Source organism: Corvus moneduloides, chromosome 25, assembly GCF_009650955.1.
Source record: "Corvus moneduloides isolate bCorMon1 chromosome 25, bCorMon1.pri, whole genome shotgun sequence".
Taxonomy (NCBI): domain Eukaryota; kingdom Metazoa; phylum Chordata; class Aves; order Passeriformes; family Corvidae; genus Corvus; species Corvus moneduloides.
In genome coordinates, this window is record NC_045500.1 from 6,004,091 (window position 1) to 6,025,323 (window position 21,233).

The 21,233-nt window shown below is 49.1% G+C and overlaps 1 protein-coding gene across 5 annotated transcripts in view; it reads left to right on the forward strand.

Annotated features, from left to right (window-relative positions):
* The window catches only part of SIK3 (SIK family kinase 3), a 70,934-nt gene that overhangs the window by 20,233 nt on the left and 29,468 nt on the right, over nucleotides 1–21,233 (forward strand). For 4 of the 5 annotated variants that reach the window (XM_032134041.1, XM_032134044.1, XM_032134045.1 and 1 more), the window contains 2 exons: nucleotides 16,066–16,182; nucleotides 17,412–17,475. In XM_032134041.1, the coding sequence (XP_031989932.1) occupies nucleotides 16,141–16,182; nucleotides 17,412–17,475 (106 nt within the window). In that variant the 5' untranslated portion in view covers nucleotides 16,066–16,140. Of the gene's footprint in view, nucleotides 1–16,065; nucleotides 16,183–17,091; nucleotides 17,181–17,411; nucleotides 17,476–21,233 lie in introns of those variants that run through there. The other variant, XM_032134042.1, reaches the window with a different exon arrangement.

Genomic DNA, 21,233 nt, shown 5'->3' on the forward strand with positions numbered 1-21,233 from the left:
GTGCCTTACATAAGGATCTATAATGTGATAGCTCCCGAGGTTGTGTGGGTCTTGGGAGGCTCCTGTGTAATTGGTTCAGTATGTGCTCAGCAGAGCTGCACAGCTCTCGTGGACGGCTCTGCAGTCACTTGCAAGGGTTGGTGCTCAGGAACGTTTATCCAGCCCTAATTTCTTTTTTTTTCCTTTAACATCACCATTTTCTGTAGTGTTTCAGCTGTTGCAGGTTTCTTCAAGGGTTAAAAATGCTTAAGGGGGGAAGAATGCAGTTGAGGTGTAAATCGGCTTCCTGAGGCCAAGCACTCAATATTTCACAGAATCCCAGAATCACTGAGGTTGGAAAAGACCTCCAGGATCATCAAGTCCGAGCTGTGCCCAGTGCCCACCTTGTCACCAGCCCAGAGCTCTGAGTGCCATGTCCAGTCCTGAGTCCAGCACTGAGTGACACCTCCAGGGATGGGCACTCCAAACCTCCCTGGGCAGCCCCTGCCAAGGTCTGAGCACCCTTTCCATGGGGAAATTCTTGCTGCTGTGCACCCTGAGCCTCCCCTGGCCCAGCCTGAGGCCGTTCCCTCTCCTCCTGTCCCTGTTCCCTGGCAGCAGAGCCCGACCCCCCCGGCTGCCCCCTCCTGTCAGGGACTTGTGCAGAGCCACAAGGTCCCCCCGGAGCCTCCTTTGCTCCAGCCTGAGCCCCTTTCCCAGCTCCCTCAGCCGCTCCTGGGGCTCCAGCCCCTTCCCAGCTCCATTCCCTTCCCTGGACACAAAAGCAAGGAAATAATTTGGGTGACTGTTGATACCAAGTGTGAATGAGCAAGGCAGTGGTTTTGGATTGCTGCACTTTTCCGTGCTTTCTTGTACAGCTGCAATAAATCCCTTGCCCAGGACTGGTCAGTTGCTTGTTAAATCAACTTCCCACCTCTTCTACTCCAGGCACGCCAGATGTGCCCTGGACGTGCCCTGACCAATGTGCACATCCCCAGAAAAGCAGAATCTCAAATGAAGACTCGATGCAGAAGGTCTGTGCTTAATCCCTTGCAGGTCTCAGGGCACACTCTGTGTTTTGGCTGCGGGGCTGGGTGCAAGCGGGCGCTGCCGGGCCTGACATTTATGTAGTGGTCTTGTGATACTCCAGGTTTAGAAGGCAGCAGCTTGTTTTACTGGGCACGTCATCCGATAGCCATACAGTATGAGCTGCTGGCTGCAGTCCCCTCTGACTGTACAGCCCAGGCGTCAGGGCTTTAAAGCACTCGAGTTCTGGGGCCGTGTAAAAAACTGTGTGTGAAAAACCTGGCTTTGTGTTCACAAGGATGGAGCAGGCTCGCTCCAGGATGGACATCCTGCCCTCAAGATGGGACCCTGGTCATCCTTATGATAAGAAAGAGTCACTTCAAGTTGCATCTAGACTTTGAGTTTTATTGTGGTTGTGTGTAGATGTGCAGAAGAACAAAAAACTGCTTGCTAAGTGACACTGAGGTGCTGGAGCATGTCCAGAGAAAGGCAGTGGAGCTGGGGAAGGGTCTGGAGCCCCAGGAGCAGGATGAGGCTCAGCCTGGAGAAAAGGAGTCTCAGGGGGAACCTTGTGGCTCTGCACAACTCCATGACAGGTCGGGCTCTGCTCCCAGGGAACAGGACAGGACGAGAGGAGACGGCCTCAGGCTGGGCCAAGGGAGATTTAGATATTAGGGAAGATTTCTGTACCAAAACCATTGTCCAGCCCTGGCACAACTGCCCAGGACAGTGGTGGAGTCCCCATCTCTGGGGAGGTGTTTTAAAGCCATGTAGATGTTGCACCTGGGGACATGGGTTAGTGGTGGCCTTGGCAGTGTCATTGGACTGATCTTAGAGGGCTTTTCCAACCTAGGCAATTCCGTGATTCCAAGGCAGCGGGACAGACTGAGACCTTTATTTGCTGAGGCAGGGACGATGGTGGTCTGTCCATGCACAGCACCTTTCTGGGCTGCCATTCTCAGTTAATAGTTCTTAAAACAACCAAAAAAATCCTGTAAGGGAAATGAAGCCCTGCCTTGGCAGCCCTTCTGTCTGATCTTTGGTAAGTGCAGATGTGCATCTTGGAACAATTTACTCCTGGTTGTGTTTGGGGCTACCAGAGTGACTGTTTATTCCCACATATGGAGCATGGTTTCAGAAGGTAATTTAAACAAATGGAGCGCCACTTCCAATTTTTCAGGCTTCTCATTTAGGAGCCAAAACTCTTCTCCTGGCTCCAGCTTGCCCACCCTGGCTGTATCAGTTCCCACATGGCCTGCCAAATTTGCAGAGAACTATCTATGGTCCCTTTTCCCTTCTGAGAAGGCAAAAAATCCCTTGACTGAGAGTGGTTTGGGCTTTGTTGGGACATGAAGCAGGACAGGGGTGGGCAGGCTCTGGGCAGCCCCCAGAGGTCAGGGAAAGCCCTGGGACTGACCCGTGCTGTTCCTGAAGTCACAGAGGTTTTGTGAGCCCCAGCTGGGGTTAACAAAAGCCATGACGTGCTCGGAAGCTCCGCACTCCTGGTTCCCGCTGGATGCTGGCAAGCAGCGTTAATTCCTGCTGCACTTTGGGAAGGGTAGTTTGGGATCAGAAAGTGCTGTGTGCTGTGTGGACAAGGAAAACACACCTCTGTTTTGTGGCTGCTGGAACTGGAGAGTTACCTTAATACGTAGCTCTTTTACATGGCTCTCACTGGACTATTAGGTCTAGGCTGAGTGAAACGATTTAGTAGCGCATCAGCTTGTGCTTGTGAAAGTAAATATTTTTGTTCTGCTGAAAGCACATGGAAACGTGTGGTCAGTGTCCTGGTGCAATGAGTCCTGACCTGCTGCTTGGAAAAGTAGGAAATACTGTGATGAGGGAAAAGTGATGCATTTTGGGCTTGGTGCGTGTGTGTGTGTGGAGGGCAGCGGTGCTGGCCAGAGGCACTGGTGCACTCCCGGAGATGCACAGTGGCTCCCCAGGCGTTGGTGGTGGCCAGGGGCCCATCTCCTCTGTGCTGCTGTTACTCAGTGGTCCCGTGAGCTGTAAGTACTCACTGCCTGACCTGGGCTTTGTACGTGTGGAACGGCTCAAATACCCAAAATTCAGACACGCCAAGTTGTGTGCTGTAGACTTGGTTTAAGACCCCCAAACGGATCTGTAGGTTGGCTGTATTTGTTTGGTTTTTGTTTTCTTGCAGTTTCTGCACATATAAAAGAGGCTTTGTCCTCTGTGGGCCCTGAATTTCCCATGTACAAGGAGAGGCATTGAGAGAATTCCAGGCTGTGGCTTTGCTTCCACGTGCCCCTGCTGCATTTACCTGTATTTAGTGCGTCTCTGACTCAGTGTTTACTCTTCAGTATTTAAACATTCCCTAGAAATTAAATCTTTTAAGAACATTATTCTTCACACCAAGTGCTTGTAGAAGCCCAGTTGTGCAATGCCTACGCTCATGTATTGGCTGCTGTCTTACTCCCTCGGAAAAGGATTTATGGTGGCAAAGCAAAGCAGCAGCCACAATTAGAATTTGGGTACTACAGTGCTGAAGTGCTTTCAAAATAGCAGCGTCTGTGCTCCAAAAATACTCCATTGTCCCCTGCTTTGAGAGCTGGTGACAGCCATGGTTACTTGTCACATGTGAGGGCCCGGGCTGGTGCTGTCTCTGGGCACCTGAGCCCTTGGTGCTGCCTTGGCACCAGAACGAGTTTGATTTGCACAGATGGAGCAGCGGGAAGCAGAGTGGCACCCATTGCTGTTTGATCTTTGGCTCTTTGCCACGTGCTGTCACCAACCTGGGGCTAATGGCCACGCGTGACATTTGGGAGCCTTGCTGGGGTGGCTAGTGGGAAGCTCCAGTTGCCCCATCCAGAGCTGAATTCACTCCTCGGAGTGCAGAAAGTGAATCATGAGCACGAGGTCCGTCCTCTGCCGGGAGGTGACACCCAGCCTCTGTCACAGGTCGCTGCCCTGCCTGTGAGCCAGGCTCCTGGGGCGGCTTTGGCAGCCCCTGGCACAGGGCAGTGGCTGGGTGCCCTTTTGCTCACACCGCGCTGTGCCACGCGGCCCCGAGAGCCCGGGGCTGGATCATGCCTTGGCTTTGAAGTAGGTTTTCAGCTCCTGAGCGTGTTATCTGTGGGTTTAAGTAATTTCTGCTGATAAGGGAAATCAGATACTCTTGTTGGAAGTGGCTTGTAGGCTTCTCTGGTGGTGTAATTCAGTTCTGTGCCCAAGTGAAAGGTGATTCTTTAATAAGCTGGTCTGTGCAGTTACTGCTGTGGAAGATTCTTCTGTCAAGCTTGCTTTGTTATGAAACAAATTCAAATTTTAAGCAAATCTTTGTGGTTTTGGGGGGAGCAGAAACTTCCCGAAGTTCCAAGAGACAGGTCCTGTGTTCTGACATCACTGGGAGGTCTTAGTGGAAATGACTGCAAGGGTGTTTTGTCCTCAGCAAGCTGGAATGAGATTCTCTGATTATCCCTTGCTAAAAGTGAGAGAGTTTCTGACTTCACTCAGGTAATACTGCTGTAGAACATCAGTTTATTTTAAGCCAGATTTTATGGTTTGACCCAAGCTGCTTTCATCTTCCTTTGTGCCATTATAAACTCGGCTGGGGGCAGCTTCTCCCATCTAACTGGGGGTAAATTCGTGGTACTAAAGCTGGCACAATTTGGTTTGCTTCTCCTGCAAAGCATGGGCAAGATGAGGGTGAGGAAGGGACTCTCCATGTCTTGGATGTGGTTTATCTTGGTTGTTGAGGGTTAATGTGTTGAAGCCTGCATTCCTCACAGTTTCACTTTTGGCTTCTCTTTCTAAAAATTTCCACTTCATTTCATAACAGTTCTGGAGTGAGGGGTGGTGATACTCTGGAACCTTTGAGTCTGAAAATGTTCTGTGTAAACGGGGGCTGGAGGCAGCCACAGTTGTTTTCAGGCCCAGGGGAACCGGTCTTCCTGACAATAACATTAACCCTCCCTAAATCAGCTAATTGAAGGATTTTTAATTAACTTAAGGGGTGGGGATGGTAAATAGAAGCAGTGGTTTTGAGAAGAAAATTGCTTTCTGCTGTAGTCTTGTGACTGATGAAAATTCTGATGTTTGAAGCTAAAAAATAGTGTCTCACTAGTTCGATGATTTCTATTGCTTTTGGAGCCAAACACAGACTCCAGTGACTGGGTTTTGTGGCACGTAACAAACATCATTATTGATGGAGGAGTCTCTGAGAGGCAGGGTGCAGCCTTCCAAAGCTTTATGTGCACACAAAGACTGGATTCAAAATTTTGAGTGTAACAACTGCACTGACTTTGTACTGAAAATACTTTGGGTGTATCATGATAGTTCTGCCTCCCAAGCTGATAACCCGACCTGGAGCATCTTTGCCAGGCTACACTGCAGCATGAGAAACTTTCCAGAGACTCAGTGCCTTCATCGGTGTCTCTACAAGACATCTTGTGACAGGGCCACTGCTTGTTTGTTCCCATAGAAACTGCCATCTGATCGTGGCAAACTGCACAAAGGCTCCTGCTGCAAACGCAGCGTCTAAAAATTCCCCAGTGTATCATCTAGATCTGGCATCTTGCTTTATTCCTCGCTTGCCTGGCAAAATCTCGGCCCCTTCCAGTTCAGTGTGCCCCACATGCAATTGGCACCTTGAAAATAATCCTAGAACTGAAGCTGATGGTGTCAGCTCCTAATTGTGGTCTCAGAGGTGCTGGCAAGGGAGCAGTGTTTGCAGTCCCTACCAGCAGCAGGATGATCCACATGCAGGCACTCGATGCATCTGAAATTATAAATACTGAAAAAAAGGCATTTTATACGTTTGAAATCTTAGATATTGGGAAAAAATTCCTTTTCTGCAAGTGTGTGGCTGTTGCTCTTGATTTATTTTGAATATCCAACTAGTTTGACTTCGGAATAGAAAAGAGCCAACACTTACAGGGTTCGGAAAATATCGGTGCAAGTCTGTTTCAGAGCCCAGAATCCCATAGTCCCAAATGGACCTGGTGGCATATGAAGAGGAATAGTGATTCCTTCCATCTTATCTGTTGCTTTCGATTTTGTGTGGTGATCCCAGTGTGATATTTAACATTCCTGCAGCCTTGTCATTTACCCAGGAGCTGTTACACTCGTGAGTGTGGCTGCACACAACGTACGTGCACGTTACAGCTCCTGTGCATGCCGGCGTCGCTGCAGAGCCCGGCCTCCTCCCTGGAATGTGGGCAGGATCCGGAGCAGGACCCAGCACGGAGCCGCTGCGCTCGGGCTGTGCGAGGAGCAGGGAACAGGCTGCTGGGGCTGAGTGAAAGGGATTGTTATATGGGATGACAGATTCCTCTGGAGCTTGTTGCTGTTTGCGGAAGGGAAGCCAAGACATTGGTGCTTAATATCTTCCAGAAGTCCTTTGCTTTAACCCTTACGGAGCCTCAGGAAATCAACTGGAAGCCGGTGCAAAGGCTCCCTGTGGCTCTGGCAGCTTCTCCCAGGCACCCAGCAACAGCATGAGAGGACGTGGTAGCCCCAAGCTTCACCAGGAGAGGTTCAGGTTGAACATCAGGAGGAATTTCTTCACAGAAGGGGTTGTTAAACATTGGAAGGGGCTAACCTAGGGAGGTTTGGAGTCCCCATCCCTGGAGGTGTCCAAGCAAGGTGCCGCTGGATGTGGCACTCAGTGCTCTGGGCTGGAAAACAAGGTGGGGATCGGCCACAGGTTGGACTTGATGATGTTGGAAGTCTTTTCCAGCCCAAATGACTCTGTGGTTGTGCTGCACGTCCTGGTGCAGTGCCAGGTGTTTTCCCTGCAGTTTAGGGCAGGAGGATTTCTGTGGTGCACGGCAGGCTGGGGAGCCCAGCCAAGGGTGCTCCTGCTGCATGTGTTGGCTTTGTCCTTAAAAAAAAGCCACTTTCTGTCATTAAAAAATAGCTACTCTTAACTTGTGCTGCAAGTACCCCGTTCCCGTTAGACAGGAGTGCGGTGAGGTATTCCCTCTCCTGCTTACAGGAGACCTCTTGGTCCAAGTAGTGTTCTTTGCATGATAAGTATTGCTTAAAAAAACCCAAACCCTAACGTACAGTGTGTTCTCAACACATCACTTCACGCACACCAGCTTCTAAATTTCCTTATTTCCGAGCTTTGGTATTTTATAAGCCAGTAATTCAAACCTGCCTCTGACTGCACACTCTGTACCTGAAAATCACTATTTTTCTTTGTCACTTACATTTTTAGGTCACGACTGAATTAGAGCAAAATGACAATCCAGGGAACTTTGTATAACACTTTCAAAACCTGCTTGTTTGTAATATCCTGCAGCTTTTTAAAGACTTGTCTTGATGTTTGAGCCAGGCCTTTCCCATGAAACCTGGCAGGTCGACTCCGTGTCTCGTGGCCCCTCTGCTCTCAGGGCCAGTCTCTGCTGGGGCTCTGTTCCACAGCAGCATTCCTGATGCATCTCCTGCTGTCACAGATTTCTTCCTGCGTGCAACTACATTTCCAAAACTCTGCTGCTAAGCAACTCTCTCCAGGGCTGGAGAGCAAGGCATGAGGAGCAGCTGAGGGAGCTGGGGGGGCTCAGCCTGGAGAAAAGGAGGCTCGGGGGGGACCCTCTCATTCTCTACAAATTCCTGGTAGGTATTGGATTGGGCTGCGCAGGGAGGAGGTGGAATCCCCATCCCTGGAGGTGTCCAAGGAAGGCCTGGATGTGGCACTCAGTGCTCTGGGCTGGGGACAAGGTGGGGATTGGGCACAGCTTGGATTCAATGATCTCAGAGGGCTTTTCCAGCCTCAGTGATTCTGGGATTCTCTAAATGATTCAGTGGCAATCTCAGGAGAGGTTTGGAGTCAGATTCCTGCATGGAGGTCAGTTGCAGTGTTCAGCTGACATCTCCTGAAATAATACTGACAAATGGGTATTCAAGGTGCTGGTAAACTGAACTCTATTTGTTTTCATGGGATGTTTAGGCGCAATGCCTGAATTGAGTGGCGAGCAATTAAGAAAGTGGTTTGAACAGGCGACCTGGACTGGAAGGGGACCAAAGTAGGCAAGTGACCTCTCAGATTTTGATTCACCTCTTGGCTTTGCTTGTCTGCAGGTGGCTGGGAGGCCAAGCTGTAGCTCAAGCAGGAGTTCAGTCAGGCCAGAGCAGAACTGCAGCGTTCCCATCTGCTGTCAGAGGGGCTGGATCTGAGCCTCCTTGGCCGAACAGTCAAGCTTACGTGACCGGGCTGTGATTTTTCACATCACATTTGTTAGTAAACCAGTTTGCATCGATTTAAATGCACCTCCATGAGCTTCTGCACTAGTTTAAGTGCATTTAAAAACCGGTTTTAATTATCAACTGCAGTCTTTGTGTAGTAAGTGCCAAGAGTGCTTTTAATTTGCATGGAAGCCATGGAGGTAGCACTGCAGACTGTCAGCAGAGCGTGGGGCTGCACCACAGCCATGTTCAGGGCTGAGCCTTCATTCCTTCCACTCAGCATTGCCCTGCTACATCCCACTAGAATTCCTGCTAATGCTACAAGCAGGAGCTTTTACAACCTGCCTTTTACCTCAGCCTCTTCTCCTTTGGCTTAAGTTGATTTTTAATACTCGTTCTTAGATATTCTGCATTTACAGTCCAGGTATGGAGGAGTTTGATTAAGTGACCTCCCAGGCATGCAGCTCCTGGTGTCTGCTCTCTGTGGATGGACGTGTGGACGTATTTCAGTGTAGCAGTACTCGCTGTAGGCTGGCATTTGTCGGTGTGGTTTGCTCCCTTCCCTCACCAGGATAAATAATTTTCCATGCCACCTCTAATTCACGTTCCGACTCCTGTGAAGTTCTCAGCCTTGCATCTGGGAAGCATTACAGGAATTTTACAAGGCTTCTGAACTAAAAACAAATTACTGGCGTAAATGTCAGCTGAAGCTGTTGGGGCTGGAGGGGTTTTCTCCTGTAACAGAGTGTGAAATGAAAAGACAGAGAGGTCAGTGGGAATGCAGACATGGCACAGTGTGAACCCGGTGGAATTCAGGAGACAGGAGTGGTGTGGCTATCCCGTGCTGTGTTTGAGGTGGTTAGGTGTGGCTACCTGCAGTCTGCTGTGCTGAGACTTGCTCTGCCTTCGGCTCAGCCCCGTGTAGTCTCTTGCTGTAGCCCAGGAGAAAAAGGCACCACTGGCTGGGACCAGGAGATTCACTGTCTGACCAGAACTTGAAAAAGCTCTAGAAATGATGTCATTAAGAAGGATAAAGGCTAGATGTGGTGTAGCTTAAGGGATTCCTGTGCTTAAGCTGTAGATAGCTGATCTCCTTGGTCACTGCTTGGTCCTCTTGAGTCTTGGTCAGCCTGAAGCCCAGGGCACTTGCTGAGCAGCCATCAGGTTTTGTGGGGATATGTGGTAATTCCATACATCCTGGCTATGCTCTTCCCAGCTCTGTGTGGAGTACTGTGGCCTGTCCTTGTGCTCGGCCTCTTCCCAGGTCTGTGTTTGCAGCCTGAGGTGATGATTCATGGAGCTCGCCCTCGCAGCACCTCCCGTTTGCAGCGGGAGGTTCTTCATGCACCAGAATGGTTTGTTTATCTAATTGGCATCTCCAGCTCCCTTTCCCGTGCCTTTCTCTGCAGTCCCAAAGCCCTTGATGCTGTTCAGTGTGCTCGGCTGTAGTGTCTGTCAGCCAGGGCAGGTAACTCCGAGTCTCTCTGTTGTTTCCCGCTGTTGCCCCAGGTGATGAAATAATGAGGAGAAGCTCTCCAGGAGGGTTTGGGACCTGGCATCCAGGTGAGTGTGGCAAGTAGAGCTCTAGCAATGTGACCAAGCTTTCTTGTGGCTTGCAGAGCATTATTTCTTCCTCGCTGTGGCTGAACAGGACAGAATTTACCTGTCATCCCTTGCAACTTCCAGAATAGGAAAGAGTTTGCATTTGGGATTAGGTCACCATTGAACTGGCACTGAGGCTCCTGCTCTGAAGCAGCAAGTTTCAAGTAGGGGGCACTCACCTCTTGGACCTTTTTGATGGCTTCTGCTGGAAAAGAGAAGCTGCAGCTGCTGGCACAGGGTTAATCCAGGACTGGAAAAGGAGGAATTCAGCACAGGTAAAGGCTGGGATCCTTGGGGGTGCTGCAGATGAGCTTCCTGTCCTGTGACATTTGTAAGCTGCTGTACATGCCCTAAAATGATGAGATTCTCTTACCTGGGCGTAGCTGGTTCTCTGAGCCGTAGATGTGAATGTGGGGTTTGTGCTTTGGCCACTGCAATGCCGGCTGTGTTCCCTCTGGGACAAGGAAAGGTCACAGCAGAGCACGGCGCTCACACAAGCCGGGTATTAACGTTGCAGCCGGCCAAGAGGATTTGGATGTATTGACTTTTCTTGTAACACCATCAGTATTTTCTTCACCTTGTGCAAGACACAAGTCCCTGCATTGATTGTGCAGAGGGATGTGGACAAGGTGAGAACTTCCTTCCTGAGCAAATGCAGCTTCTCTGTGCACATCTTCGTCCACAGTTTCCTGCTTTCAGTTGCTGCCAATATTTGCATTTGTGCCACCTCCAAAAGCCACTGATGTTGCTGCAGACTGGCCTAGTTTTATTTGCTGTATCACTTTTAGTTAGGTAGGTTCTGCTGGTTAGCTAGTTCCGAGGAGGAGATGTGTTACCCATGAGCTTGCCAAGAGAAGTCTGGGAATCGACAGTGTCAGTGCTTCCTTTTTGTCGAGCGCTTTCTTATGACTAAAAACTGTACAAATTGCCTATTTGCATGGAGAGAGCTCGCTTTTAGTGACCCTAAACACACCAGCAGGCTTGTGCTGACAGCTTGCCTGAGAAACATGTGCCTCTGCCATCCGAGTGTCCATACGGAAGCGCGGCATTGCTGCGGAGTGACATCCACCCAGCTGAGCTCTCGAAAAGGGACATGACCTGCAGTAGCCTGGAGTTCACGTTGTGTTTTTATCACAGCCGTGTGTCCATATGCCAGTTGAGTGCCTCTGTGTGTGGCTCATATACGTATCTCCAGTGTGTACTTCCTTATCCCTGTTTTTCCCCCTTCTCTGTTGTAATTCTGGTCTCTGCTCCTGGAGTTCTCCTGAAGGTCCTGTGCAGCTCTGGTATCTGCTTACAGGAGTGATTTTTACCCCTCCAGCAGCTGCTTAATCCAAACAGGCCGTGTTCCTGAGCTTCCCAAGTGTTTGTGGCAGGCAGGAGCAGCTGGGAAGAGTTGTTCCCTGTCAGCCCCTCTGACAGCTCACGTTGTCAGCGCAGTAAGGCTGCCGTGGACGGAGAGGAGGGGGCTCCTTTGCCAACTGCAAATGTAGGAGGAATTCGGGTGGATGAGCCTTCTCCAGGTTTATTCATTTATTCCAGAGACCCTCTCTGGTGACAGCTCTCCCTGTGGCTGCACTCTGCCACGTGCCCTCAGAGTGACACAGGAGCCGAGCTGCAGGGACACCTCTATCCATGGCAGAAGACACCCAGTGACTGTTTACTGAACGTTTTCCAGGAGGAATCTGGAGCAGGAGGACTCCTTGGGACAGTTCTAGGAAATGTCTTGCTCCCAAATAAACATGTTGATTTTCTCAATGCAGTCGGTTTGCCGGTGCCATCTGTTGGCTCCCATTCCATGGAGGAGATCCGTGCTGATTTGCAGGAATGCCACTGCCATAATTACACTTTTACAGTGATCACTGATCACACTGAGCACATGGGCTCCTTTTGAAAGAAGTGGGGTTTTCTGATTTTCACTCAGGCCACTGCAGAAACAACTGAACTGAAAGGGAAAAGGTGATTTCTTTATGGAATGATCACTCATGCAAGAAATTTTATTTATCACTGAATTACAGTTACAATTAGATCCAAGCAGATGCCATAGCATGAAGGAGGAGATGTTAGCCCAGGCCAGGGTCTCTGGCTTGTTCTTTTGTTCACAGCACAGGAATAAAAGGAAGCAATGTCCTGTGGCTCCTTTCCACTGAAAACAGACCGTGCTTCCACCTCTTTCCCTCTCAGAGCCTTTTCAAGCAGCTGGAGCAGTGCAGGGCACAGTGGCTGTCCTCTCCCTGCCCATCCGCCTGGGCACCCAGCAGTTCATTTCCCTTCCTGTTGGCAGGGCACTATGGATTCAAGGAAGTCTGTCTGGATTATTATCCACACTCAGCTCAGAAACAAGATGTCCACATAAATTTTAACTCCTGCAGGTTGATATTCTCTTCTCTCCTATTTCAAGCCTTGTGCCTCATTTCAGATCCCCTCACCTTGGCATGTTTAGCTCTGGTGGCTGCCAGATTTGAAAATCTGGTATCTCAGAGCAAGATAGGGATTTATAATGTTGTTTATGTTACACTTGGGGAATTTTAGGAGAATCCTGTGAATTTGAGAGTAAGAATTGTCAAGGCTTCATGTGCTGGGCTGAAGGAGGTGGTCGGTGCTCAGGGCAGAGGGGCAACCTGGGCTCCTCCCCAGGAGCTCACATCTCTGAGCATTTTGGGGTGCACTGGAGCCGTTTTGCTGCCTTGGCTGGAAATGTGCCTTCTGTCCCTGCTGACTTCCCGTGGGATGCAGTGGGACGTGCTGCTATCAGGGATAACTGAGTGCTCCCTTTCAGCCATCCAGAGTTTCGGTACCCCTCCTTCCATTTCCCAACTACCCCTTTTGCTTTCATGTGGTTGAAATTTCCACTCCTCCCCACAAGGCTTTTGCCTGGAGTGCACATATACTCAGCACAGCTTTAGGATCACAGGAATACCGAGCAGTGTTCAGCTGAAGTGCACCAGGAGAAGAAAAATCTGGAAAAACAATGGATGAGCCACCTGGCTCTGGAGAGCAGGGGCCTCCACAGCGGCCTGCAGGTGTCAGTTTGAACACCTTACCTGCTCTCCACCAATTGTTTTTAGTAACTTGCCATTTCTCCCAAAGAACAATTCCTTCCTCAAATTACTAGTGCAAGTTTTCCTTGGATGCAAGAAGGAATAAATGAACTGTTTACAAGTGGTGGGAACATTTTGTTAATTGGTAGCAGCATGCATGCTCCAGGCTTGGCATTTATCCTCCTGCCTGTAAGCTTCATTAACTTCTGATAAAAGAATAGTTAATTTCTCAGACTCCTTTTTTAGAGTATTTCATTGTTCAAGAATTTAGATCATGGTTTTCTTCCACTTATGCTTGTGCCTGAATTTGTGCTTTACTTAATGATGTTTAGTCTTGCTCTCTATTTTATGTCGTGTTTGTAAGCATGAGGGAATGCACTCGATTTTGGGGTTTGGGGTTTATTTTAACTCCTGAAACTTGATTCTTTTTGCATAAATAATAAATAAATATTCTTTTATATTTGGAGGCAGGGCAATTATTGCCCTGGCAAGGATTTTATCGTAAGACAGGAAGGTTAGTTTTCATGTGCTTCAGGTTGTTACCTTAAAGATCCTAAAGATCTTTTGTTTGGTTGTTTTTCTCCAGTTTGTCATCTCCAATAAATAAAGAAAAAAATAAAATAAAGGGCTGAATTAATTGTGGCCATTCCTTGTAACTGAGCTTTAGATGGAGTCAGTCTGGCTGGTGCAACCCGAGGACCTCAGCCAGACTCTTTTCTGTTGAAATCCCAAATCATCTTTCGAGGGAAGGGAGAATATTAGCCAGCTAGGAAATGCAGGAACAGAGAAACCAACTTGGTCCGTTCTGGAAAGTCTTTAAACCAGTCCTTCCCTCTGGAAAAAAAGTGATTGTCCAAAAGAACCCAAACAGCAAAGCTCTGGAACAAAGCAACTGCAGCTCCCCTGCAAAGCCCTGGGTGGAACATCAGCCCCCATCCCTGAAATTCCCTGCGTGTCCCTGCTGCCCAGCGCAGAGGGGATTTCCTACTTCCACCCTCGCTTGGTCTGAGGAAGCTCTGCATTTCCTGAAACCGGAGCACGAGGTGGTTTCCCCAGGATTTTTCAGGAGACTTTTGCCTTTCATGTTGCATGAGTTGCTGGAGGCATTTGTGTGGAATGAAAACATTTGGAAGAAACCCGTTCAGGTCTCTCCTCTGCGTAACTCCTGAGGGTGGGTGTGGGTTTGGGGCTGCTTGGCTGAGCTCGGGATGAGATCCTTCACAAGAAGAACATCTCCTGAGTGCTGTTTGTCTTGCTTTGCTCCCAGTCCAGGTATTGTGTGTCTTCTGGGCGTGGAGTTTCACTCACCACGTGTAAATCCCACAGCGTCACAAGGGGACAGGGGAGGTGGCAGCCTGGTCCTCCCTGCCCTGGGTTATCAGGGAAAGCCAGAGGAATCCAGTTCTGTTGTGTCTGGCCCTACTGACCAAGCTGGGTGCAATCAGATGCTCTACATACCTTGAACTTGGCTGAGAGTGTCAGCTCGAGCCATGTAATTAAGCTGGGAAATGAGATTTCCTTAGAGCAAATACAGAGCTGGGAATGAGTAAGGAGTTTAGGAATACTCCAGATCTGTGGATTTTCATTTACGTCTTTGGGCCTGAAAATGACTCATGTCTCTGGGTAGACATCTTGGCTTTGCTCTCGGAGGAAGCGTCTCTTAGCTTTTATGTATATTTATGCTCAAGCTTTACAAAAGCCCGTTCTTGCAGGAAAACCCTGGGTGAAAAGCATGTGCAGAGTGCTTCCCAGTCCCCCTCTGACTCTCTAAACTTTCCCAGCCGTCTCCTGAGCGCTGTGCTTGGATCTGTGCGGCGCAGATCCGCGCGTCCCGCGCTGGGCTCGTCGCGGGGCTGCCGGCAGGGCCGGCTCTGCACCCCGTTAATCACAGCCCTGGTGCCTGGCAGCCCCTGCTGCTGTTTCACCTCGTGCCTCGGCTCCAGCCCTGCTCCTGCCAGCAGCTCCCAGCACCGAGTGCCAGACCTGGCTGCCGTTCAGCTGCCGGTGCTGCTGTAGGAAGCATGCTCAGTGACTTGGAAGGCTGGAAGCGTTCCTGCGCTCTGAATTAAAGGTTTCAAGTGAAAGAAACAGCTTATTGTACTTGGGTGCCTTTTCGGGATTCTGCTGGGTTCTGCTCACATGCAGGGCGGTTATTGCTCTGGCAGGGATTTGATCATAAAATATGGGGCTTAATTTTCATGTGCTTCAGATTGTTCCCTTAAAGAAAGATTCCCTTAAAGGATCTAAAGATCCTTTTGTTTGGTTGTGCTTGTGCCTGTGAGAGCATCCCTCAGCCCTGCCTTGGGGTTGGCACTAAAGAGGGACATGTGTTTGGGTCGTGTGCCCCTGTGGGTTTGTGCCCGTGGTCCTGGCACGCTGCTGTGCACAGAGCACTTGTCCTTGTCCCCACTGGGGTCTGGGGTGTGGGACAAGCTGAGCATTTCTGTGTCAGATCTTTCTGGCTGTGCATCCTCAGCGGTTTTCGCGGCGGGGCTGCTTTGCATGCCCTTCCCCAGGCCTTTGCATGATCCTGCAGCCTTCCTGGGCAGGACTTGTGTAAATTAGGCTCCCCAGCAAAGCAACCAGGGGATTTGTAAAAGCGGTTCTTTTCCCAGGGAGAGCCATCTCCAAGTGAGAAAACCTGCTGGGGGATGGTAATTCATCCCACAAATCCCAAGACTGGAGCTGCTCGCTCGCAGGGGTGTTTCGTGGTGGGAAGGAAGATATTTAAGGCTGAAATTTGATTTAGAAGCAGCAAGGCAGATGTTCCTCTGCCAGGCAGAGCAGCTTTTTCTCTCAGCTGTTTTCTCCATCAAGGTTTCACTCTGCCTTTTCTCTCCTGCTCATCCCGGCATTCTGGAAAAGATTCCCTTCCTTATTGTCTGTGTGTGGATGAAACAGGGCACTCAGTGAACTCGAGGACAGGTGGTTCTTAGCATGGAAGTGTCTCCACGTTTGGAGTCTGATGGTTCTACAGTCCATGCTCAAAGGAGCTGGGAGCTGCCAGCACCAGGGAGGTGGAGGGAAAACCTTGGAGACTGGAGAGCAGCTGACTGGAAGCACTTAGACTTGTTTGAACTGCACTAGTGTAGCATTAAAGAGCACTTCTGGTTTAAAACAGATAAATAAACACCTCAGTTGTTAGAAGCCTGACATTACCCCCATTCCCATCCCTGCTGGGGTTTATATCAGCCCTGGTGCAGGGAGCTGGTGTGTGAATAATGCAGCTGGGTCAGTAACTTCTCTTTTGTTTCCCCTCTGCCAGGTTGCGATAAAGATCATTGATAAAACTCAGCTGGATGAAGAGAACCTGAAGAAGATATTTAGAGAAGTCCAGATCATGAAGATGCTTTGCCACCCACATATCATCAGGTTGTACCAGGTAGGAGCACTCTGCAATGGAGTTTCCATCCCTTGACTCCACACTGTGCAGCAGCACTTTCTCCAGAGTCATCTCTCCATTCCTTCTACGTGGAACTGGGAAAGTCCTTTATGTTTTCGAGGCCTCAAAGTGCTTTGATTGGAGGGGCAGGGGGAAAGCGTAGCTAATCCTTCTCTTTTCTGGGACATCGTGCTTCCGCTGTGGGCTGGCCTCCTGCCACTTGTTTATGGCCATTGTGTGCTTCTCAGTTTCCCTGTTGAAACCGGATGCAGGTTCCCCTTCTCACTTCAAGGGAGGGATTAAATCTCACCCGGGAGCAGGACAGGGCTCTCCTCTCCCTGCCCAGCTCCCTGTGGCCCCCAGAACCTGCTGATCTGCTCAGCCCTTTCCTGGAAGGGGATCAATACTGGCAGCAGACTTGTTTTTGAATGTTGTTTGCAGACTTGTTCTCCAGCTTGTTTGACTTTTTTTTGTCTGCAAACAAAACCCCCAGAGGCAGAAGCCACGTGGTCTGCCCTTTTACACAGGTACCTGGTGGTGCCCCTCTGCGAGGAGGGTGCAGCAGAGAAATGGGAGCAGAGGAGTAAAGGACTCTGTTTTCCACCTGTGCTTGAGAGATATGAGTATTTATTTGGACTCCAGAGAGTTAAAACTGAGTAGGAGTGACAGAGGTTAATATTTAGCTACTTTGGCCAAACCATGTGTGAGATGCTTGCAGGGACTGTGGCATTTTCAAGGTACTCAGGGAGTGCTTCTTTGCAAACTGACTCTTTAAACCTTTTGTGTTTTTTGAGCCAAAAAACCTTTTGAAACCTATTTTATTCCATCTAAAGCTTTTGATGTGATACTGAAAAGGTGACAGTTGCGGCTTGGCTTTGTTTAGGGTGGGAAAGAGCAGGGTAGCAGCCCTGAGAAGTCTCCCAGGCTGATGGAACAGGACAAGACCAGGAAGCAAACACTAAAGGGAGGAGAAACAGAACAGGAGGAGGAAGGTGCAGGTGAAGTGTTATGTGTAGTTACAGACCAAGTGCCTGAAATTTGCTGTATCATCCTTACTGTCCCCAGTTGCTGTCCATTCCTCCACATGGCTCTGGAAAGCACGGGAAGGTTATAGCTTGGATTTGATGAAAGCAGTCACGTGTTACAGAAGGAATAAAGGTGGTTTTAGAGCTGTTTCTTGTTGCACTCAGCAGTCTCCTTATGTGTCACTTCTCTGTCCTTGTGTGCAGGTTATGGAGACAGAGCGGATGATTTATCTGGTGACAGAGTATGCCAGTGGAGGGGAAATATTTGGTAAGTACATTTATTGCATTCTTTAATCAGATAATGCACTTGGTCAACTACAGTAAACTGAAAATAGCTGCCACACTCTCTTGTTTCAGCCAAGAGGTGCCCTTCAGCCTGCAAACTTTCCATTGACAAGAGGAGTAAGGGAATAAATGAGACCAACTCGATGGAAAAATAACCCCCATAACCTCTGTTTCTTCTTTGGGTTTCATTGACAGGTGGTGCTGCTCTTCTTTCATACTCACTTTGGGATTAAAGATGTTGGAAATAGTCATGCAGTTGGATTTTAGTGTTGCTGAATGCTTTGCTTCCCAGCAAGTTATATGAACCTTGCTGATGGTAGTGAAACTGTTGTAGCTTTCAAAGAAACAGGCAGTCCTGCAGTTCTGGAGTGTTTTGTGCTCAAAACCATGCCTTGTCTTTTCTTTTTGATATCTGATGTTATGTTAGCAAGCTCTGGTTGCATCCCTTTCAAGCACCATTGTCTCAGAGAGTTTTGGCTGAGCGTTCTTGACCACAGGAGCTGTTCTTGAAAGGGAGAAAAGTGTCTGTGCAATGCAACTGAAAGGACTGTGGGCTGACTTATTAATTTGTTTGATGAACAATAGCAAAACTTATAGAAATAGGAATTCACTTATACACTGGAATTTTGTGCTGGGTGACAGAGTCAAGATTTTGCAACATTGGTCAGTACTGGCTTTGCCAGTGTGAGCCTCCAAAAAGGGGGAAAATCCTGTGTGCTTGAATTAGCTTCAATCAAGGAAGTGAGGACAGTCACACGTGGCCTGTCAGCTCCTGGGAGCACTCTCCCTGTCCTCGTCAGTCATTGCAGAAGATTCACTTTTGATTTCACTTCTCACTTCGCTGGAGGAGAAGCTGAGTTGTAATAAAAGATGAAGCTTTTAGTGAAGCAAGTCCCAAATTAAGGAAAATAAAAGCTGCAAAGTGCTGGTTTCCAGCCACTACAAACTGCCACCAGTTCCTCAGTACCTCTGTAGATGGTTGCCATGGCTTCTTGTCAATGTTGTCCATGTCCTTTGGATTTCTCCCTGAGAAGGTGACAGCCGAAGGGGAAGCAAGTGACAGCTGATGTTTGGGAAGTGTGGATTTCCTGGTGAAAAACTGACTTGCTGAGCCTTCCAGTTGTTTATTCAAATGTGAATCATGGTGCTGGACACACTCAGCAGTTCCAAAGGCTTGTGAAATTCACCTTCTCATGCCCAGCAAAATCACCTGCACATGTCCTGGGGTTAGCTTGGGTGTGTATCACCACAGAAAAATACAAATCTCTTTTTACTTTTTCTCCCTCTTCTGTTGAATTTGGCAGAGATGGGCTCATCTTTTTTTAAATCCAGAGCTATGTGCAAGCTCATATACAAACTTGGAATGAATTCTTTGGTTACAAAAATAGCCTTCTGCGTGAGTCGAAGTGAAAACCTAATTGCTTTCTGAAAGATTTTATGCTGTAGTAAATTCAGCTCATTAGCATGGCTAATTTCCATGTTGCTGCCCAGCATTTTATCCTCACTGATAGCTGGGAGCAGCCAGCTCTGTAACAGTGTGAGCCTTCTCCAGACCCAAGCCAGGAGGTCGTGCCTCTACCCAGTTTTGAGGATTTTTGGGCACTGCCCTCAGTGCAAGAGCAGAGAGGGGGAAACTCAAGTCTCAGCTTTTTGTATTCAGAGTTTCCTGAGGAGCCATTAAGACTTTGTTCTAGCAGCGGAAGCAATTTGCAGGGAGGAAACAGGAGCCCATTCTGGGAAGGTTTCCTTGCAGTCCTCGCATCTCCAGCGCTGAAGGGTCTCACGTCCTCGTGGGGTGGAAACAAAGTCGATGGCAGCTTGGGCTCTCCTGTTGGGTAAAACCTCCCCTGCACGGAGCTTCAGTGCCTGTCCCTCCTAGAGCAGGTGGGCTGGTTGGGAACGGCTGGATGTGCTGCAGGGATGGTGTGTGAGGTGTGTGTGGGCAGTGCAGCCACTGTGTCTCTTACTGGGCACTGGGGATTCTCTGTGAAATTGGCCTGTGCTGAGTCTTTTTAAACTTTTTTTGATCATGTCCTAACACCTGCATGACATAGGCCTTAAAATGTAGTGCTGAAGGGTAAGGGGGGCTGACAGCTGTGGTTTTCTGGATGCCCAACACCCAGGGTAAGGCTGAGGGCAGCCTCATAGAACCGGAGTTACAGCATTGTGCTGTTGTGAATGGCAAGTTTTTGTAAGGAACACATCTTAAGTTGCTTCCCTGATGCTTTCAGAACTTCCCAAGGCTTGAACCATACCGTAGAGCTGTCAGTATTACACAGGCAGTGCTAGAGGTCAGAACTGTCAGCTGAAAGAGCGGTGGTTTCTCTAAATGGCCCCAGTCAGTCACCGCTGGCGGCGTGTCTGGCCCGTCCCTGTCGGTGTGAGCTCTGCAGGATCCCGGCTCAGCACCTGGGAGGGCTGTGCTACCTGTTTATCCAAACTTCCAGTAAAAGGGCTGAGCACTCCTTCAGCAGCCAAGCTGTGCCGTAAGAGCCTTTGATTCATCTCTTACTGGAAATGGTTTGATAATTCACTTTGTTTGTGTAGCGGCGCGCAGGGACCAGGGACAGGCCTTGGGTTTGCTGTGGGCTTGAGCAGCCAAATGTAAATTGTTATTTTTGTCCCTCTCCGTGTTTTGCGTGTGGTTGGGTCGCTGGTTTGACATTATGAAGAAATGAATGTCTCCTTTTAAACATAGGGTGGTCTCTGTTCCAGGTCCCTCGAGTGTCCTTTTTTGAGGTCAGATGGAATATAGTCTAAAAATCTGGTTTGATTTCAGCTGTTTACTATGAAAACTGTAAATAATCTGCAGTCCTCACTGACTGAATATGGGTTCTTGGTTGATTAACAAAAAAATCACAGGAAATTTAGAAAATTACCATCTGGTTCATGTGGTTACCACGTCTGCCCTGTCTCCCCACTGCCCGCCCGCTTGACCTGAGCTCTGTGAGCATGAACTGGGCAGACACACTAAACAACGTTGTGGTGCCCGTCTCTAGAAGGTCAGACTGCTTCTGACATCACAAGATCACCTAATTCACTGGAAATGTGACTTAATCCACCACACAGAGGAGATGTGAAGCTTCATCAGCGTTTGTTTTCCAGACAGAAAGCAGCTTAAAAGCAAGAGGCGTCTGTCCAGAAGTGGGGAGTGGAAACTTGTGTGTCAGTGCTCTCTGAACCAGAAGGTGATTTTTCTTCAGTGTAGGGTTGGATTGTTTTTTTAACACAGAGAGCAGCATCAGGTGCTTCATATAAGTACAGAGAGCAGTGACTGATGTCTGTAAGCGTTGTGCAATGAAATGATGCATTCCTTCCTCTCTGGAAGACGCCCAGAGGAGCATCGCTGTGCACCGAGGAGCGCGGTGACGCTGGCATGGCCCGGCCGCGGGTCTGGGTGCTCTGGCACGCTCAGAGCAGGGTGCTGGCTCCCAGCTCAACGCTCAGGTCAGCTCTGTAACCTCCACTGCATGGGAGGTTTATGCAGACTAAGCTCTCAATGGTTAATTTTGGCATACAGTTGCCCTTGGTGGTATGTGAAGTATTCTGTAGCCTCATTGTTTCTGTCCTTCCTCTGGAGCTGGTGCAGAAATGTCAGCGGGCTCGGAGCGCGGTGCCTACGTGCAGAGCCTGGGCCTCTGCTCCCAGCTCTTCATGAAAAGTGAAATTTCACGCCTAACCCAAAAAGGGCTTTTTGCAGCCTAAGCAGGACTGGCTGGGCAGAGGGGCAGCAGAGTTTTC